General features: G+C 44.0%; 5 protein-coding genes across 5 annotated transcripts; 2 read left to right on the top strand and 3 right to left on the bottom strand.

The window, feature by feature from the left end:
• Window positions 1-6,008: 6,008 nt before the first annotated feature.
• Window positions 6,009-6,472, top strand: O0I10_006756 (uncharacterized protein; the record flags this gene model as incomplete). Its single annotated transcript, XM_058486781.1, has 2 exons — window positions 6,009-6,314; window positions 6,389-6,472. The coding sequence occupies 2 exons, from the start codon at window positions 6,009-6,011 to the stop codon at window positions 6,470-6,472; spliced, it is 390 nt and encodes a 129-aa protein (XP_058342367.1).
• A 42-nt stretch (window positions 6,473-6,514) lies between these two features.
• On the bottom strand, window positions 6,515-10,280 carry O0I10_006757 (uncharacterized protein; the record flags this gene model as incomplete). The annotated part of the gene is made up of 7 exons (XM_058486782.1): window positions 6,515-6,592; window positions 6,653-6,696; window positions 6,755-7,721; window positions 7,782-9,042; window positions 9,098-9,275; window positions 9,343-9,947; window positions 10,048-10,280. 7 exons carry the CDS (start codon window positions 10,278-10,280, stop codon window positions 6,515-6,517), a joined length of 3,366 nt encoding a protein of 1,121 aa, XP_058342368.1.
• Window positions 10,281-10,536: 256 nt separating this feature from the next.
• O0I10_006758 (uncharacterized protein) lies at window positions 10,537-11,716 on the bottom strand (the record flags this gene model as incomplete). The annotated part of the gene is made up of 3 exons (XM_058486783.1): window positions 10,537-10,921; window positions 11,006-11,449; window positions 11,511-11,716. 3 exons carry the CDS (start codon window positions 11,714-11,716, stop codon window positions 10,537-10,539), a joined length of 1,035 nt encoding a protein of 344 aa, XP_058342369.1.
• Window positions 11,717-16,304: 4,588 nt separating this feature from the next.
• On the top strand, window positions 16,305-18,281 carry O0I10_006759 (uncharacterized protein; the record flags this gene model as incomplete). Its single annotated transcript, XM_058486784.1, has 5 exons — window positions 16,305-17,495; window positions 17,547-17,778; window positions 17,848-17,868; window positions 17,928-18,077; window positions 18,139-18,281. 5 exons carry the CDS (start codon window positions 16,305-16,307, stop codon window positions 18,279-18,281), a joined length of 1,737 nt encoding a protein of 578 aa, XP_058342370.1.
• Window positions 18,282-18,349: 68 nt separating this feature from the next.
• On the bottom strand, window positions 18,350-20,083 carry O0I10_006760 (uncharacterized protein; the record flags this gene model as incomplete). The annotated part of the gene is made up of 1 exon (XM_058486785.1): window positions 18,350-20,083. One exon carries the CDS (start codon window positions 20,081-20,083, stop codon window positions 18,350-18,352), a length of 1,734 nt encoding a protein of 577 aa, XP_058342371.1.
• Between the last annotated feature and the right edge of the window lie 1,208 nt (window positions 20,084-21,291).

Genomic DNA, 21,291 nt, shown 5'->3' on the forward strand with positions numbered 1-21,291 from the left:
ATCTGATATTGGATCCGGTGTTACACACACACACGCACGAAGAATTTAGCATCACCCCATTCTATTCCACCCATGTCTATTCTTCCTACTTGCAAAGGATAGCTCTGGTAATAAATGTAGCCCACAACCTTATGTATCAATCATGATTCCTTATCGCTTGGTGATTAAACTAGTTCCATTACTTTGTCTATGCACTTGAAGATAAAAGGGAATTGAGGTTGGGATTAATTGGATACCCTACATCTTTCAGCTAGAGGCTCTACTTGTATCACTTGAGGGTGCACTACACTTTTTGACTGGAGTCATCACATGTAGGTGCGTTGTCTATCACAGGGTTTCGTACACTTCCTTACAAAGTACAAACCAATACAAATCCAGAGAATGCGAATCTCGTATTGCCCACCTCGATCGTGAAGCTCGCACACAAGCTTCCTGCACCTCGACGGCAACTTTGTTCTATTAAATATCCATGCAGTATCGTGATTGTAAAATTCTTAGATATGGGCTCTTTATGTTTTACGTATGCTGTAAACGTGATGTTGTATGGGAAGCGACCTTTGTTCAATATCGTGCAGCTAGGTCCTGACAGAGTCAAAGATGCAGAGGGGCGTGTTTGTGTGACTGAGCCAGGAAATCATAACCTGAAGGTCAATGTATGATACCTTTATGCATTGTTGAGGAACAGCCGTGTATTGGCAGCTAACAGCCATTTCCTCATAACCGGCACTGTTGTGTATTGTGTGGCACGTGAACAATTCTCCTGCTCCAGGCATTCAATTCCATGATTCAATTGCCTTGATTTGAGCTGATTTGACTGAGCTACGACCAAACCAAGAACCATCAGCTGAGCTAAATAGTGCATGGTCGATGTACAGATGATGTAATTGCTCTTTGACCATAGCTCAACCAAATTGGCTCGAATCAAGACAATTGAATTATGGAAATGAATGTCTGGAGCAGGAGCATCGTTCCCATGTCTTACAATACACGACAGCTCCGTTTATGAGGAATGGCTATTAGCTGACAATGCATGGCTGTTCCTAAACTATGCATACGATAGCATCCATTGAACCTTCCAGTCATGCAAACGTAGCTGTGTTACACAACACGACCCTCTGCATCTTTTGCTCTGTCAGGGTCTAGCTACTTTACATTAAACAAAGACCACTTCTCATATAGCACCACGCTTGCAAACATAAAGGTGCCTGTATCTCCAAACTTTACAATGAAACGTGGGGTTTTTATTAGAGCAATGGGCTCGGCTTGGCCAACAGCACCTTGTGTGAAAGTTTCACGTTCAATGTCGCAACTGGCAAAAATATTTTTTGGTCGTCGTCGTCGAAGAGTCGACCCAGATCCAGTTTGGCTGGTGGCGACGATGATCTGGGATTGGCTTAAAGCGATCGTGAAACTTTCACACAAGGTGCTAACAAGCCAGCGTATTGCTGTGTCACGTTTTATTTTATTTTATGTTTGTAAGCGTGATGTAAGTAGTATGACTATCATAGAGCAAAAGATGCAGAGAACGTGTTTGTGTAACTTGAGTGATTCAGCACAGGCGATGCATGATTCTTGCACACTATTTAGGAATGGTTCAAAATGCCAGCTAATAACCTTAGTCCTCCCATTCACCTTTGTTGTCCAATCAATGCATGTGAACGATTGTCCTGCTCCAGCCCAGCATGCCCATCATTCAACTTTCTTGATCCGATGAGATTTGACTGAAAAACGCTCAAACACAGAAACATCATCCAATATCAGAAGAATCAAATTGGTAAGTTATATGTAAACTGCCAGCTAGCAACCCATTCCTCCCAATCACTTTCACGTTCAATGTCGCAACTAGCCCAAAAAATATTTTTTGGTCGTCGTCGTCGAAGAGGTCGACCCCCAGATCCAGTTTGGCTGGTGGCGACATTGCGAAATCTGGGATTGGCAAGCTTGATCGTGAAACTTTCACACAAGGTGCTGTTGGCCAAGCCGAGCCCATTGCTGTAATAAAAACCCCACGTTTCATTGTAAAGTTTGGAGATACAGGCACCTTTATGTTTGTAAGCGTGATGCTATATGAGAAGTGGTCTTTGTTTAATGTAAAGTAGTATGACTATCATAGAGCAAAAGATGCAGAGGGCGTGTTTGTGTAACTTGAGTGATTCAGCACAGGCGATGCATGATTCTTGCACACTATTTAGGAATGGTTCAAAATGCCAGCTAATAACCTTAGTCCTCCCATTCACCTTTGTTGTCCAATCCAATGCATGTGAACGATTGTCCTGCTCCAGCCCAGCATGCCCATCATTCAACTTTCTTGATCCGATGAGATTTGACTGAAAAACGCTCAAACACAGAAACATCATCCAATATCAGAAGAATCAAATTGGTAAGTTATATGTAAACTGCCAGCTAGCAGCCCATTCCTCCCAATCACCTTTGTTTCCCAATCCAATGCATACGAACGATTGCCCTGCACCAGCCCATCATCTCCATCCTTCAACTTTCTTGATCCGAGATGATTTGACTGGACAACGCTCAAGCACAGAAATATCATCCAAGTAACAGAAAAATCAAGTTAATTTGCAGCTCTTCCACTCCGGCTTCTTGCTCTTTCTCCCATTCTCAACTGTTGCCCCATTCAAGTACAACTACTACCTGCGAACTATTGTCCTGCTTCAACCCATCATGTCAATCCTACGATTGTCTTGATCCGATTGTCTTTGACTGAATGGCAAGTTCCATGGCGTATACACAGCCCTCTTGTCACCTCATCTACAACACACGAGCCTCTTGACACGACACACGCTCTTGCACACTCCTCTACCACGACCAATCGTAACAGCATTCATTCCAGCAGTTGCTATTAGCAAGGGCTTTACTCCATTGTCTCAAACAGCGTTCTTTACTTGCAGCAACTTGTCTTACGGCTTTGTTTACGTGAACAGCAGATAGCCATTGTATAGAAGCAGCTTTATTTACGCGTAGGAACTTTGTTCAATACATACGACTTCTTGTGGATATGGATATGGATCTGAATATTGGTTTGGTATATGGGATGGAAGGAATTGGATATACACAACGCGTCGTGGTATCTGGTTTTGATGAAACCATATCAGCCATCAGTATAAGCAAGCTCCAGCTGGTTGAGCTGCGATGGCAAACGACCAACAAAGAGAGAGACCAAGGACCGGATGGAGAAGGAAGCATATCAACAATAATCTCTGGGGCACTTTTGTACCAACATGTTGGATTTGGAATGGTGATGGTGGATGGATGGCTGCAAATGAGAACCATGGTGATTACCTGTCGCGTTGTCAGCAGGGATGTACCATGTCATGTGGATACGGCTGAGGATGATGATGGATTGGATGACATGGATAAGGCTTGGTATACGCAAGTCAATGCATGCAGTGGCTATTTTACGATCATGGATGAAGATGGTTATGACGGCAGCAACCAAGAATACAATGACACAACAATACCCACTGATTCTATGCGATCCACTGGTTGGTTTCTAGAAAACGATATTGGATCACCCACATCATTGTATAGAGACGCTTTTATTCCTATGTCATATTACACTCGTAATTGAAGCTTCCTTGTTCATATGCTGATAGACGATGGAAGGCCGTGGCAATTCCCAGGATTGTACATAGGTTTGAATAGACGTTTGTATTTTAAAAGATATAAACCCTTAGCGATGCACCCAACAATAGTACTTGTTACAGTAAACTTTGCCCAGTCATTTCGTTTAACAAAGAGTGAGCTATGATAAAATGTGACACGAGTACGTACCCATAAGTACAGGCACAAATGAAGTTATGAATGAGAAAAGAAATGCGGGTACAAAGCGTACCTGTATTTGAGACACGCTACCAGTATCTTTTTCATGCAAAAATATAATCCCAACAACTTATTAGCGGGCCACAGGTGGATGTAACGTTGTTGTTACCCATCCAACGGTAGGTCATTCATAGCGACTTGGATCAATACGTCATGGTGAATGATGCTGCTGCATCGGGTGAGTAGGTTAGACATGATTGGTATGTTGCACATGCGGATGATTCGTGTGCATTGTGTGCTTCATTTACTGTTGAAGGTCAGCCAACCGGTGCACGGACCACGTTGTCAAGGAGATGCAGAATTATCATCTGTGAGTGGATCAACGCTATCATCAATGTTTGCACGCTGAAACGACAATTAGGGTCGTTTTATTCATTCAAGCAATAGCTAATGGTGTGTTTGCTGTGATCACAACAATATGTGTGATATCTGGAAGCATGCGTAGGCGGCCGTTTACATACTAAGATACTATCACGAAGGAAAACGACGCGTTGCAAGGCAACCCAAGTTGCGAATCACAACGCCATAACGCTTACGATTCAAAGACAAGAGAACCAACAAAGGAGTCCAAGACCATTGGTAACGTCGTTCTTGATCCCAAGCGCTCCTGATTCCAAAAGCAACAACAACACGCGCAATTCGAACACGACTCGGCTTCCATGGCAACGCAGCAAGTATGTTTCAACTTTACACTCTTTTATTGTTCATAGTAGACGTCTAGATCTTTAAAAGCTATTAACTACTTTAGCTTACACGTCTTTACCAGGACTTGACCTCGTGGACACCCCATTTCAAAAGCTTTCTATTGATCGATCAATGTACACAGCTCACGATCAAGGCCCCAATCGTCCAACAACGCAACCACCATAGACATTTGTAGCAAGAAAAGTAGACAAGCTATTATAAAACAATCTCTTTTTTATTGATAATAAAGCTAAACTAGCATGTGGCTGTTGGTTTCCTTAAGCCCAAAGACCCAAGTACTTACAGAGATGACCGCGTGAAGGCCGCCACATATCCATCTCTTCCTCTCCACAAGGGGCACCTTCAACATGTGTCAAACGAGGAGGCTGCAAGTGGAGGGGGACCACCATACAACCATGAGTTCGCCTCTCTTACGCTGCGAGTGATTTCCACCAGAAACCCAAGGTCCTTTCACCTTCGGTCAAACCACCCAGAGCCAAATCATCCGCGAGCTAAAGGAACCGTCGCACCCCGCTATGTATGGTGAAGATACTCACAACGGCAACGTAAGCGGCGGGTACCAATATATCCACTACAGGGTACAATGAGCCTGCAAAGACAAAGAACAAAAGAAAAAGAAAAGGCTGCTGCGCGTTCTCCGGGCGCGTCTTTATTTCTTTCAAACGGCGATTAAATTAGTCATGTGATGTCTACTGCGTCTCTTTGCCACCATGATTTCTTTGTCGTTGCTATGACAATTATCCTTTTATCACTTTTTAACACCAGTGAACCAACCACGCTTCAAAGAAATGACATTGTAGGACAACCAAAGCATCTTGATAACAACAATAGACCAGTTACACTGTAAACAATGCTATACATAAGCAACAGGCAGCACCCCGTTCAGGATCAACCCCACACTTTTTTATGGAACCTCGAGTACACAATGCAGCAAGTCGTTTAATTGATATGGATAATCTTGTTCACCTATCAATGACCTACGTACGAAGGGTGACATGTTCACTAGCGACGTCTACCACTAGCAGTAGCTCGATCAAGATGATGGATGATGATTGTAGGAATGATAGCTTTGGACATGGATGCTATCAGTGGACGAAGTCAAGTAAAAAAAATAAGACCTTTGGGATACCACATTAAGTGGTCGGCAAGACAACCAAGGGATCAACGTACGAAGATGAGGTATGTGCAGGATGCTTGTATAGATATGTCAGCTGCTCGTTCCATGACAACATGATTAGTAAGCTTCCCTTATGAATATCGTACATCAATGCTCGTATAACTTCATTGACCAATAAACCTCCTCTTGCAACAATAATAGCATCACATCACTTCTCAATGTATTTCACCATATCAGGTGGGGCTAAACATTTCCCGGTCGTCGGGGGTTCCTGAGAAGGTTCAAGTGGGGTGAACGAGTGGTGGTTGGTTATGCACTACTTTTTTTCTTTATTGTTTTCTTTTCAACTATGAAAGCTGTCCGTGCTACTCTTGAGAATTTTGATGCTGCATTGAAAGAGGGACTTGAGTCTCATAGCCCTGTCTATGTCGTTTTCTTTGGTACCGAGAAACCAGAGACTAACGAATCTTGGTGCCCTGATTGCGTGGTTGCCGATCCCTTGATCCGAAAGGCCATTCTCACTCATGCTCCTCAAAATGCCCTTTTGCTTGAAGCACCTGTGGGTCATCGTGAAGACTGGAAAGGAAACGCCTCGCATCCTTATCGTACCCGTTTCAATTTGTCTGCCATCCCCACTCTTTTCCGCTGGACCAAGGTAGTAGGATCATAATCAAAGAGCCGATAGTAGGATTTACTTAATCATTTATTTGTGCATGTGTGTGTTTATAGGAGGGACCTGGCGCTGCTCTTGTCGAAGAGGATTGTGCCGATGCTCAAAAGTTGGAGGAATTCGTTCGTTCATCTTCGCAGTAAAAATGTTATATATATGTACAAGTTGTCAATATACTACATTCATTATACTGTATCAAACATTTCATTCCATTGGCTCTGTGGTATCAATTCGCCAAACAATTCCTTCATGTTATCGCCAAGCTATAAAGAAAAAAACCACCGTGAGAAAATGATGCTTCCACAAAGAAAGAATGATGTTACCTTGTCCAATTCACGAATCACGTCCTCCATCATCATGATGTACGCTATCCAAGAGATCATGTTAGATCACATCGTGTCATAGATGAAAAAGAACCCACTTACCATAGTAAAACATATACACATGATCCATATCCAATAGCTGTTGTGATTGTCCAATGGGTAGCTGTCTCATCCGTGTAAGAAGCGATTTCCATGCACTATGAGCTGGGGGAAATTGTGGCGGGAGAGGCGTCTTCAATCTTAATGCCGATGCGAGTAGATAAAAGTACAAGAGAATGTTGCCAGCCATTTCACGCCGTTCACGGCTCACTGGAAGCACAAGGCTATGATGTACATTTTCGATCCATGCATCTTTAAAAATAACAGTCCGCATTGCCATGAACTTGTCGGTAATGTTCCTGCAGGATCGTAACATCAAGCGATATGTATCAACAGGAAAAGGTCCCTTGAGTCGAAATTCGTTGGGTGCTTGTGACAATAATACGCCCAATTCAGTGAGTGTGCGTTGAATATCAAGCTCGAGATCCATAAATGATTGGGCTGCTAACTCCTTAATCTCTTCGTGTGTTGGTCCGTGCCCATCAGCGTCGGAAGGAATGACAATAATGTCACTGTGGTTGGCGTATGTTGATACAAGCTTGCGATACACCCATGCTAATCGGATCAAGAGATCGGATAGCCCTTTGCGCAATTCGACACGTGCCTCAAATGGCCATACATAGCCTGTCGCAAACAACCCAACCACTACGCCGACCACAATGGCAAGAAATCTTTGCAGGGCTAACCACCAAACGTCCACTCGATTTGTCTCACGATCATTGTACTTGTTGAGCATCACCAGGTTGTAAGCTAGTAATGTGAATTGACCAAATTTGCCATGCTTGTGGTTGAGGATCACCCAAAAATTCGGTATCGAGAATAGCCACGTGAGTATTGGTAGGATGTACATGTTGGCAGGGAACAAGCTGTAAAACAAAGCTGCAGCTGAAACGCCCAAAATGGTCGAAAATATGCGATAGATTGCCACGATATTGGTGCCTCCCACTGTTGGTGTCATGACGACCATAAGCTAATAGCAAGTACCATATAAGAACAAGGAACATGCATACGTCAAGCGATGTATACTTACTGTAATAAGGGCCCATTCCATTCGCCATTCTCTAAACCAGTCGCCAGTGGATTCCATAAAAGCAGGTGTTGCCAACAATACAGCTGCCACCATAGCTTTAGTAGCATAACGAAACTTTTGTTGCTTGAGCAATTGAGTAAACTTCCAAATCCGCCATAGAAATTGTTGCCATGGTGTTTTAGGTGTACGAGTGTGAAGCGTCTCAGCCGTGTTGCGTTCATTAGGAATCATTTCAGCTATGTGCGCGTTCTTTTTCTCCTTTTTGGGCCAAAACCAATAAAGTGACCACCCATGACAGCAACCAGCCGATGAGGATTGTATTTCTTCGACACGTGACAATTGATCCACAGCATCCACCAGCTGCATCAATTCACGAGCGAATTCAAGCATGTTGAAGAGAAACAAGTACACGAGCAAAACATCCTCTGCAGGCACATAAGTCGATGCTTCTTCATCCGCGTTGCTAGACGACGAGTGGTTGCGATGGCGATACAGTCGTGCCACAGCCTTATGCTCCGCCACTTCAAATAGCTCCATTGCCTTGTTGAGGTTGTTTTTGAGCTTCCAACGTGGGATGGTTTGATGTGCAGGTGGAGTTGTACCAAAGTCTTCTTGCAATTGCGATATGGTGCGTTTGCATGTAAAAGCCAGTGATTTGAGAGGCTGTCGAATGGTCTTTATGAACTTGATCAACGTGGCACCCTCCTTTTGTTGTTGCTGTTGCTGATGGCGTCGAATGGATGATCGCCTCGTTTCCAATCCTTCATCATCTGATCTTCTTCTCTTGGAATCCCTGTCATCCAATATCATGGTCTTTTGGCGGCGTATCTCATCCTGCAGCTTACGCAAATGGTATCCTGCTCGAACATTCCAAATGCCACCATCCACACTGCGTGATCGTTTGTTGGATTGATGCAAGCTGGCAGACATGGCCTTCTGATTCGTTTTTGTGTTGCTGATATGCTCAAATTGGATGCCACAGCTACTTCGTAATCCACCAACGTATTGTGCAAGGCGATGCATACATGCAATGATCTGATCATACTTTTCAGCTTGTCTCTCTCCTTTATGAAAACACATCTCCAGCTTGGCTTCATGCAACGAGCTTTGCAACGATGTAAAACTGGCACGATGGGATTCGATTGCTGAATGAAGTTCTCTGTTGGCTTCAAACTCGGGGAGATCATCATCCAAAAGGAAGGTCTTGGTCAATAGCTTCAATAAGGTCCGATAGGAGATCAAGGTTGATTCGATATCTTTTCTAGAACATGGGGTTAATAAACGTGACATGATCTATTTATGTATCCAATACCTACTTTAGCTTTCCCACTGCTGACACTGGCCAAAAGATAATACAACATAGCACGGTAATGATGGTGCCGATTGCAACGGCTGAGCTGATTTCTTCGATACGAGTGGTGTCGAAATCACCTCGATTGGCTGATCCTTCACGCACGACAACAATGAAGATGATAATGAAACAAAGACTTGATGCTATGAACGGAAGTCAACATGTGAGTCCAGCAGTGCTAAAGTGAAAAAGGAGCAAATTGATGATTACCTGTTGCCACAGGGGGCTTGTTCCAATAGGCTTTGAAAAATGCAATGATCCAAGTGGCGCCGGCTAACCAAAACATCAACGAGATGGCATGTGCTGTGCGATACAAGTTGCGATCCACAAAGAAATCGGTGGTAACCATGGAACCCAATGAGATGGTGAGAGCGAAAAAGACGTAGCCCCAACCATACGCAGCTGCTTCAATCATGCCACCGAGTGTTTTTGCAGGATTGAAAAAGACCGTTGCCGTAGCGACAAGATGGCTTGATGTGCGATTGTAACCGATAGCTGCATTGAGTGCTGGGACAAAGGTGAAAAGAGAAGCAAGGAAGTACGCAAAGCTGCATTTGAGTACACGTTGCTGTTTAACGTTGGGTATACAATGTTGCCGGCACCAAGTCAACCATTTGAAAGAGAACAAGGTGGAATAGATGCTATGACCATCATCATCTTCGCTGCTGCTATCATCATCGTCGTCATCATCATCGTCGTCATCAGTTGAAGAGGAGGAGGATGTCGTCGAGGGTGCTGGAGAACGGCTTTGATCCATATACGTGGGATGCTTATTATGCAGGAGGAGTGGAGTCGTGTCAGTCGCTGATGAGGCGCTGTTGTAATCCCCCACATGCATGAGTTTCCATTGTGATGCGTGTAACGTTGCAACATGCACTACCACCCAGCCACATCCCCCAACCCAACCCTATTTACCTTGTTGCTGCAGCTGCTCCTTCAGTCAAGCTTGTCAATGAGACACGTCGTCGCTGAAGACTTCCGTCATCAAGCACAACATCGATCTCGCTTGTCAATGAAGGTGAAATGCCATGCCTGTCAAAAAGTTGACCGAATGAAGCTGGTGACTCGTGACGAATGGATTGTGGTGAAGTGGAGTATATCGGTTGCTGCTCATTCGTTTTAGAGGGCGGCGAAGAAGGTGAGCCCATTGAGTTGAAGAAGCGAAATGCCCAACCAACAAGAGCAAGTTGACAAGAGGAAAAGAAAAATTAAAGGCAAAGGCGCGTGCACTCGTGTGGCCCGGGACTTTTTTGTCGATCCTTGTTTCGGAGACACTACCTTCACATACAACACCCACCCCACCCAACCCCCATCATCTATTATGTATGTAGCCTTGGCATTTTCTCTTTTGGGTTCTACATACATAGCATGTCTTTTTATACCCAATGTGATAGATGTACATCTCTATACAGATCTACGTAATAAACTAGACCACCATGAAGATCGACTGCTATTCGTTTCCTTGTATGAAAATCCCATATCTTCTCCTGTGCCAGGGAATCCACCAGGTTGGAAACGCGTATTATGATGATATGGATCTTGATAAAAATCATCATCTTCATCATCGTCATCCATTTGTCGACTCCTTCTTCCACCACCATTGCGTTGTAATAATATTCCAGAACGTCGTTTTCGCCTTACAAAATAGACCGCTGATGCTACCACAATGGCTAAAAAGACTACGCCACCAATAACGCTGCCGACAACGACTCCAGTGTTCACTTTACTGCCGCTACCATTACTATCATCCCCTTGCATATCTCCACCTGCCAAAGAGGGAACAACCGTTCTATACAGTACAACAAAAAGTATGAGCCCCCACATGCTTGCATAAGTAATCCATCTCCGATCCAATACTACTACAACAACATACGTGGTTGGAATCACTGTCGTCACTGTACGAGTAACACCTCCATTATCAACAATCTGGGACACCGTCGTGATGCTGGTGGATATTGTAATCCACGTGGTATGTTGCTTGTTAGTTGGCGTGGGATCATGGGATACTGCATCGGTTGTTGATGGTGGTGGCGTTGCACTGGTTGATGTTTGTTCGGGTGGATCACTGCTTTGGTCACTTGGCTCTGATGGCGATGATGATGTCGTTTCTGGAGGAGGTGTTGTGATGTCGCTTGTTTGAGGTGGCTGTGTTGTACTACTTTCTCCTGGATCAGTAGTAGTAGAAGATGGGGCTTCAGACGTTGTTTCTGATATTGATGATGATGATGGCGGTGGTGAATCGCTTGTTGTGTCAGATGGCGGTGGTTGTGATGATTCTTCGGTTGTGCTTTCAGGAGGTGGTGATGAATCCGATGGCCTATGTCATCCTTTCTATATGAGATTGTACTCCATTTTGAAGGATATCAATAATCACTCACTCTGAGGTGGTCGTTGAATCAGACTCTGTTGGTGTGGGTGGTTGCTCTTCTGAAGAAGTTTGTGAAGGGGTATTATCATCGTTCGATGATGTTTCAGGAGGAGATGATGATGCTGTGTCTGATTCTTCGCTCGTGGTTGGGATAGGCTCATTGTCATCAGCGGCACTAGTTGTTACTGGATCTTCAGTGGGCTCTATAGATGACATTGGTGCAATGTGGATGGGGAAAGGAAAAGGAAAAGTAAAGAGGGAGGTGAAATGTTCATCGGATGGCTTTAAGATGACCTGCTGCACGAAAATAGAGTTCAAGCTGAAAATAGCAATGTCAAAAGCATTTGCTTCATCCCGCAGGAATCTTCCGCCCGCTTTTGACTGCTTACACAATCGATCCTCGTGAGGTTTTACAAGAAGTTGTATCTATTTATACACATATGGATCGACGCAGCAATCATCATTTGGTCACGCCCAAGCAATTGATACTCGAAATTAGACTTCTCACATGCCAATACCAATAACATTTTTGCTACCTATGATTCTTTATGATGGTATAAACATGTGCAATATGTAAATGAATAAAAATATACATGTATGAGGGAAGTGATATAACAAGGAAGAGAGACGCGTTGAGGATGGATCTTGAAAGTGGAACAAGTCTTTTGATCAGATGGTGGGGCTGCATGGTTGCTGAAGGATGATCATGTTTCGCACCCAATGACAAACGCTTTTCTTTGTACGCGATTTGGTGACCGATGGTAGCACAACCCAAGATGGTGGATACTCAATGTGATAGCGAGGTAAGTGTTCTTGGTCCACGGCGAATCGTTGTTGGTATCTCCTCTTGAAAGCCCTTCTGTCAAATGACAATTGCTTCTATCATTGTGTTAATCGCATGTTGTTCGATAGAAATACTAAGGAAACCCCATCAATGATATAAAACTCACCCATTTCGCTTTCCATGGGGACATGATTTGCATCGGACACATTTGCCTATTTGAATGTCGTTAATAAAAGTAGTCAAAGTACCATTGATATGGACTCACTCATTTAGCTTCCCATCGTTGCATTGGAGACCTTGCTTATGTGAATGTCGTTAGCAGAGGTAGTCAAAGTACCAATGACATAGACTCACCCTTCTTGACCATGCCGTGAGGGCAAGGAGTGCATCGGACACATTTGCCTATGTGAACGTCGTTATAAAAGTGGTCAAAGCACCGATGAAGACATAGACTCACCCTTCTCCAGCTTGTTATGCGGGCATGTATTGCATTGGAGACTTTGCCTACGTGGATGCCGTTAATAAAAGTACTGTAGTCAAAGCACCAATGATATAAACTAACCCATTTACCTTGCCGTGGGGACATGGTTTGCATTGTACGTACACCTTTGCGTATGTGAATGTCGTTGGTAGAAGTAGTCAAAGCGCCAATGATATAGACTCACCCTTGTTTAGATTGTCGTGTGACAAGGACGCATTGGACACATTTGCCTACGTGAATGTCGTTATAAAAGTAGTCAAGGCACCAATGCATGATATAGACTCACCCTCTTTAAGCTTCTTGTGGATGCACGCATTGCATTGGAGCCATTCACCTATGTATGAATGTCGTTAGTGAAAGTTGCCAAAGCACTAATGATATAGACTCACCCTTTTTCAACTTCCCATGAGGACATGATCAGCTACATTGGACACGTTCGCCTATGTGAATGTCGTTAATAAAAGTAGTCAAAACGCCAATGATATTAACTCACCCGTTTACCTTGGCATGTTCGTATCCGTTGCATTGTACACCTTTGCCTATGTATGGATGTGGTTAATAAAAGTAGCCAAAGCACCAATGACATGGACTCGCCTTCTTTAGCCTTCCATGGGGACATGGTTTGCATTGGGCACATTTTTCTATGTGGATGTCGTTAATAAAGGTACTCATGAAGCCATCAATGATATAGACTCACCCATTTCGCTTTCCGTGGGGACATCCGCTGAATTCTACAAGATTGCCTATGTGAATGTCGTTGGTAGAAGTAGTCAAAACACCAATGATATAGAGGCTCACCCATTTGCCACGCCATGCGGGTATCCATTACATTGTACTCCTTTCCGCCTATGTGAATGCCGTTAGAAGAGTGGTCAAAAAAGCACCAATCATATAGACTCACCTTTCTTAAGTTTGCCGTGGGGACATCCGTTGCATTGTACATCTTTGCCTATGTTAATGTCGTTAGCAGAGGTAGTCAAAGTACCAATGACATAGACTCACCCTTCTTGACCATGCCGTGAGGACAAGGAGTGCATCGGACACATTTGCCTATGTGAACGTCGTTATAAAAGTAGTTACGGCACCAATGAAGATATAGACTCACCCTTCCCCAGCTTTTTATATGGGGATTGATTGCGTTGGAGACCTTTGCCTACGTGGATGCCGTTAATAAAAGTACTGTAGTCAAAGCCCCAATGATATAAACTCACCCATTTACTTTGCCATGGGGACATGGTTTGCATTGTACGTACACCTTTGCGTATGTGAATGTCGTTGGTAGAAGTAGTCAAAGTACAAATGATATGGATTCACCCTTCTTGATCTTGCCGTGGGGACAAGGCGTGCACCGGACACATTTGCCTACGTGAATGTCGTTAATAAAAGTAGTCAAGGCACCAATGCATGGTATAGACTCACCCTCCTTCAGCTTCTTGTGAATGCACGCATTGCATTGGAGTCATTCACTATGTATGAACGTCGTTAATGAAAGTAGCCAAAACACTAATGATATAAACTCACCATTTTCAACTTCCCGTGTGGACATGATCAGCTACATTGGACACGTTCGTCTATGCAAATGCCGTTAATTAAAGTAGGTAGTGAAACACAAAGCTTCATGGATGCAACGATCAATGATCAATACTCACTTTCACTTTCCATGTGAGCATCTTGCGCGCTCCATACAACAGGCTACGTAGTCCACGTACAAGACGTCGGGTGTCGATACACCAAGAATGTCCTTGTCCAACACGGAGAGTTTTCTCCCAGCTCGTGAACGCCAGCATTGTTGCTAATCGCTTTGTCGTCGGATGATGTAACGTCAAGCTGCTTCCGCTGATACAATAATGAAAAACCTTGGATGTATAGTGGCTGTTGTCAATATGAATGAATCGAGTGATATGAGTGCCTCCTTGAATGTGCTTACCATGACTTGAGAGCATGTCCATCCATGGTGGTACACCAAACAATGACACCTGCTGTTCACGTTGCGGGAGGTAAACAAGCTATTGAGACAACGACGCAAAGACCTTGGGGAGTGTCAAGGAAGGCAGAGAGTGTACGCGCCCTGGAATTGCCATTGGGTCAACGACTTTCGGATCAAGACAATTGTAGGCTCGACGAGATGGGTTGAATGACGACAATTGTTCGCAAGAGACAGCTGGTAGTTGAATGGGACAAGAATTGGAATTCGTAGGCTGCACAAATGTAGGAGAGAAAAGAAGAAGAAGAAGCTGGGAGTTTACAAAGAGAATAAAGTGGGTGTTGGTGTATCAGATTATGCAGCTGGATCATGGTTGTACATTGTTGCACAAAGAATGGCCATTAAGTAGGGATGTAAAGTAGGGTATTGGATGTGCTATGATATGACTCAAAACATTCAGCATGATTACAAGAAGCATAATGGGCATGTTGACATTGGATACAATACCAAGGGAATATATAAAAACCCAGGTGCTTCCCGAGATGATCGGTAAAAGAGCAACAAGAGAGGGGATACAGCAGCCGTGAATTAGTGGTATGCGACCCAACTCAACTCTGCAGAGACATTCTGGAGGTAGCTACATCAAAAGAGTATATGAGTATGTGATCTATCAAGCAAGCTGATTAGGCTTTACCTCAATAAAAGAGCCAAGCATCACAATGACAATCAAAATGGGATGACAATGAAACGCTAAAGATAATAACGGGTATGAATACATGGATCGTTTACAAGGTCATCCACCATGGCATATACTCACATCGATTTTGGGTTTTGGAGCTGTCAGCAATGAGAAGAGTGGTATGTATGATTGAAGGAAGAGATGGGCGGCGGCGAAGCGATGGGCGACAACATCCATCTTGTTTATATCTGCACGATGGGCGTGGGTATTTTCTATCATTACAAAAAAGCAGGAAAGAGTGATAAATATTGTTGGGAATGGTGAAGAGCTGATGAATTGGTGGAGAGCCTTCATATCTTACGAGCCTTCGTAGTGTGTGGTTATTGTTCATTTGGATATGCAATCAAGGTATCAATGACCATCATCAAACAATGACATCCAGCTGCTATCAAAAATGTGCTCAATTTGAACAAAGACGTTATTTGGGTCATCACGTTCATCGATAAGCATAATACGTGTAAATCTTCTCTGCCATGTGGGTGATATACATAGCTTCCTATCCCATGAATTAGATGTATCCTTTGCCATCGATGTTAAGCTCATTTCTTATTCGCTTCGATGAACTTTCCCACCATGATTGGTCACTATTATTAGAGGAGAGGTAGTCTTTATTGTAGACATGGATGTCAAGCGAAGGATGTAATTTTCTATTAACGTTGATAATACTATGGCATATAAGCGTTGTAAGATCATAGCACAAACCGAAGCTGTTCAACGAGAAATCGAGCTAGTACAAGCTTTATGCAACCTTGTTGTGCATCCATCACCCGGGTCGGATATCAATCAAAGCGCTGCTATTTTGGGAAAAGTGTCATTTGCAGCACACTAGCCTGAATATACTGCTATCTCTTTCACCTACCTTTTCCTGGCACTATTATGGGAGGCTTCGAGCGATTTCTACGAACCACAGTTGGCGCCCTAGAACAACTTGCCGTCAATGCGCAGAATCACAATGCGTCTTCTTCTTCTTCGAATGTGCATCAGCAGCAACCTATGCATTACAACCCACCAGTAGCAGCACAACCAACAACGAGTGCACCCATTCCACAGTACTTTAACAATGCACCATTCTCGTCCTTGGTATATCCTGCACCTGATGGCAACCTCGTATACAGGCCATATACCGAGAAGGGCGATAGGATTATTGACTTTTCGAGTGCTGGATACAATGAAGGATGGACACCTTTACCCGACAACGTCAAAGTGGCTCGTATCCTGGATCCGAATCCTGGCAACGACAACGACGACGATGCTACGCGTATTCAAGATGCTATCAATGATGTGGCAACGATGCCTATGGATCAGGGAACTGGATTTCGTGGTGCTGTGCGGTTGAATCCAGGTACCTATCGTCTTGGACACCCAATTGAGATAAATGCATCCGGCATTGTACTACAAGGCGATCCTCAAGGTGGCACTGTTTTGGAAGCGACAACGGATCCACTTAACACACCACACATTTTCAAGATTCAAGGAGAACCCAATGTCATGGCCAAGAAACGTGTACCAGTGGTGGATGATTATGTGCCTGCAGGTGCATATCAGCTACGTGTTCGCGACAAGGGAAGATTCAATGTTGGTGACTCTGTATTGGTGGGCGTGGCATTCAATGACACTTTCATCAAGGCTATTGGCATGGATGTGATTCATCCCAAAGGGAACACCGCCAAGAACAATGGATGGAAACCAGGTCGTTTTGAACATCATCGTCGTGTCATTCGAGTCGATAACGATGTCATCACCCTCAATGCACCTCTCACAACAAGCTTATCCAAAGAATTCGGTGGTGGATTTGTGGAGAAATATGATAATCGTCGTGTGCACCATGTGGGTCTCGAATACTTCGAATGTCGATTTCCCGCCAACCGGGATCGAGGACCAGACGCCATCACAGCTTCACAACCAAAGAACAAAAAGGTCAAGGATTATCGCTTTGCAGATGAGATGTTTGATCACCTCATGGTGGCTATGGATCATGCAGAGAATTGTTGGATTCGACAAGTGCGATCCGTATGGTGGCGCAATTATGCACGTCTTGGCACTAATACTGTAGCAGTAACCATGCATGTAAGTTATTATTCAAGGAACTCAATTAGAAGATTAACATGGCTTTGATAGCAATGTCATCACACATTTCCACAACCTCCTTCCAATGATCCAAAGAAACCTATGCCGCTGGTCGGCCAATTTGCCTTTGAGATATCGGGACAACTTATCCTCATTGAACATTGCCACGTCGAGTACAGCTTTCATGCCTACTCTTACAAGGGTCGGGTGCCGGGTCCTAACGTGGTGTATCAAAGCGATTGTGTTGCAAGAAATGGTGATGTTGGTCCACATATGAAATGGTGTAAGTGATTTCTATTATAAAGACTTGTGGTCACGTGTGAGCTCACAATGTCTTTTTTTTGCATTGTAGCATCAGGACAATTGTATGATAGTAAGTCATCATCTTGATAAGAAGTATGGATCATTGTCTTACATCATGCTTTTTCATAGATTGCAACATCGAAGGACAAATGATCATTCAAGATAGATTTGATGCTGGATCAGGCCATGGATGGTCAGGGGCGCATAGCGTTGTCTGGAATACGGTTGCCCATGCTGGTATGATTGTTCAAAAGCCACCCGTAGGTCACAACTTCCTTAGTAAGTTATCAATTTGACGAGTTGCAATGTATAGCTGACTTATCTATTTACGATCTTATAGTTGGCAGCTCCTCAAAACGAGCCAAAGCACGTATGCCACAGCATCCATGGGCTTGGGAAGAGCATCCTGATACCAAGGTCAATCCACCCAGTTTATACGTTGCCCAACTTTCCCAGCGTAGACGACACACTCCTCCTATGTAATCCAATACTCCTCATAATAGGGCCCACAATAAAGAGATGTAATAATATATGGAGTAGGGAATAGTTTATCAAGACTTTTTCTTTTTCTTGTACGCTTTTTCTAACGCTACATAGCAAGAACGGCTAACAGGTCGATCGGACACCTCTTCCATGATATTTAACAATTGCTTGGCTGCAGCGAGATCATTGCATTTGTGACATGCCTTGATGAGTTTGATGATCGCTTTGCTGTTGGGTGCGTATCCAAGGCCGATCCAATCATACGTCAGTGAAATGGCCGATAACAGTTGTCGTTTTCCAGCAAATGCCATAATCATATTGGACACCCATCCTTCTGTTTTTCGACCAAATCGGCGACGATCATGATGTTCTCTTAGATCCCAATACAATTGCTCTGCATCTGCCAGTGCATCGTGTCGTAAATAGAATTCAAACATCCTTGAAAGTACATCGTCAGGCACATGATCACGATCACGCATCGATCGCCATAATCGCCGTAATGTCTCTATCCGTAATTCTATATTGTCCTCTTCTTCTTGTGTGGTTGATGATGATGATGGTGGTGATGATGATGATGATGATGCTGATGGTGTAGTGTGATGATGGTTTGAAGTATCCGTGTAGGCCATAATAAAAGCGTCATAAACATCAGGTTCAATGGAGATGCCTTGTTCAATCATGGAGCGAAAGATGCGGATGGCAGGATCGATAGCACGATGTTCGAGGTATCCACGCAAAAGGGTATGAAAGGAAGTAGGATTGCGATGGGGCATTGTATTGAACAATGACTCTGCTGTGATCATGTTGCCTGCAAACACACTGTACTTGATCGCCATGTTCCACGTATCCACATCTATTGAGTCCTGAGTACGTTCCACCACCGCCAACAATGCTGGATGTCCATGACCTGCCAATAGTTGTACTACTTTGTTGATCCTGTGTGCTCCACGTTTTGAATCAGCGACCGCCGCCAAAAAAGGATCCAGGTACGTTAATGGCAAACCATGAACCGCTTGTCCCATCAGTAATTCCATCCATATACTTGTACCAGGCGTCACGCCAAGATTGAGCATATCATTCAACAACTTTTCAGCCATCCTTCGTCGATTGGGTTTGGAGAATCCTTTGGCATTATACTTGATGAGGTGTCTGAATGTGTTGGATGTTGGTATCTGGCCAGCAGCATACATGTCTTTTAACAATCGATGGGCATATCTCGGTCGGTTGGCTTTCACGTGTACCAAAATAACCCATTCCATGGCTTCAACGCTTTGTGGTGGTGATTGCTTAAAGAGGGTCTCCATCATGCCATTGCTTCCTTTGGTTCCCACTAGGCGATACAACATGGTTTGAAGAACCGGCGGAAGTGTTGTCGATTCATACTCGTTGATATACAGTTGCCATATCGATTGTACGTCATCATCGGTTGCTGTGCTCACTCGTAACGTGGATAATCGTCGCTTCAATTCACTGGTGTTGGCATTGGATATAGATGATGATGATGGTTCATCACGAGCTCCATGTCGTCTACGCCCTCCCTTTTGACGCTTTCGTATAGTGTTGCTATCGACTCGATTGTTGTTGTTGTTGCTGTATACGTGGTCGCTCACTTGGGCAGCAGTCGCAGCTGTTGACACAAAGAGTGAATGGGGTCGAGAAGAGAAAACAAAGCGATGCATCGATACTGCCTTGACCGATCGAAGCCCATGGCGTTGCGAATGGGTACCAGCCAGGTCCAACATGAGAGGAATGGTAGCTCCTTGTCTTGGCCATAGTACGCGAGAGAAGCGAGTGGTCGACATGTAAACGCTGCCAATGTGTGTAGCTTCTCGTGTGCGTGTTGAAGAAAAAAAGAAAAAAGAGTAGGGAGGTGAGGGGGATCGAGTAAGAATAATGTAAGGTCGATGGTATACGGGAGGAATGGAACGTCGAGTGTGCGTGCGCTTTAACTGGCAATGTATTCCACAGTGTTGATCCCCCTTGTCTATTGAAAACGTCGACTCGTCTTTGTAACAGCGTAGTTTGGGCTTGTCAAAATTGTGACGACGAGGTCAGCGCGAAATTTAGGCTTTTGCTATTTACCACACCATGTCAGTCACTTACAAAAGAGAGCTGCTGAGACGAAATACTTGCGTCAACAACCACTCAAAACCATCACCATGGCAACCTAAGCGATAGACAACCAAACAGCATTCTTAACTCGTGAACGGCATGATCAAAGGTCATCGTCGTCAACAAAGAATAGATGTCCCTGTTTTTATTTATTCTTTTTCCTCATTTTCAAAATAACTTTAATAAAGTGAATGCATTGGTTGTGTGGGTGAATGATGAAATGATGGCATGTGGATGATGTGGTATATCATTTTCCTGATGGATGCTGTTCTTCTGCAAGTAGTGCCTCGTCTTTTATCTTGGCTCCGTTTCCATGGTTCCGCCATTTCCAAAATTTACGAATGGGTCGATGCCTTCGTGGAGGTGCATGACACAGTTGGACTTCATATACAATGGGTTCCGACCAATCTGGGTGCATACTAAACGCCACATGCTCTTGTACAACTACACGGACCACTTCCCTTCCAGATGCAATCGCTCGATCACGTATATGGCATTCATGGCTGTAATAAGGATGCTGTGGTTCATTATAAGATTGCCAAAGAATGGCTTGATTTTTCATTTCAAATGGTTGCCATTGTTGTTCCTTGTTACGAAAGCACCACACCAAAGGTACACGCGATAGCCATTGCCATTGTTTGTATCGCCATATCAAATACGAAAAGAAGCGAGGCCAACGTACACGGCAACCAATACACTGTGCACGAATACAACCTTCATTACCCAGTGTTGAATCCATTAAAGCTCCCAGTGATTATTAAAAGGGGGGAAAGGAAGGAAAAGAACGCTTGAAAGAGGTTGTTATTTATTATACAGAGACTTTTTAACGGGTATCTCACCCATGACCTTATCATACATATCCCCTGGGTTCGCCACTCCCGTGCACTCTCCATATATG

The sequence above is a fragment of the Lichtheimia ornata genome (genome assembly GCF_029851405.1).
Source record: "Lichtheimia ornata isolate CBS 291.66 chromosome Unknown scaffold00031, whole genome shotgun sequence".
NCBI classification, from domain to species: Eukaryota; Fungi; Mucoromycota; class Mucoromycetes; order Mucorales; family Lichtheimiaceae; genus Lichtheimia; species Lichtheimia ornata.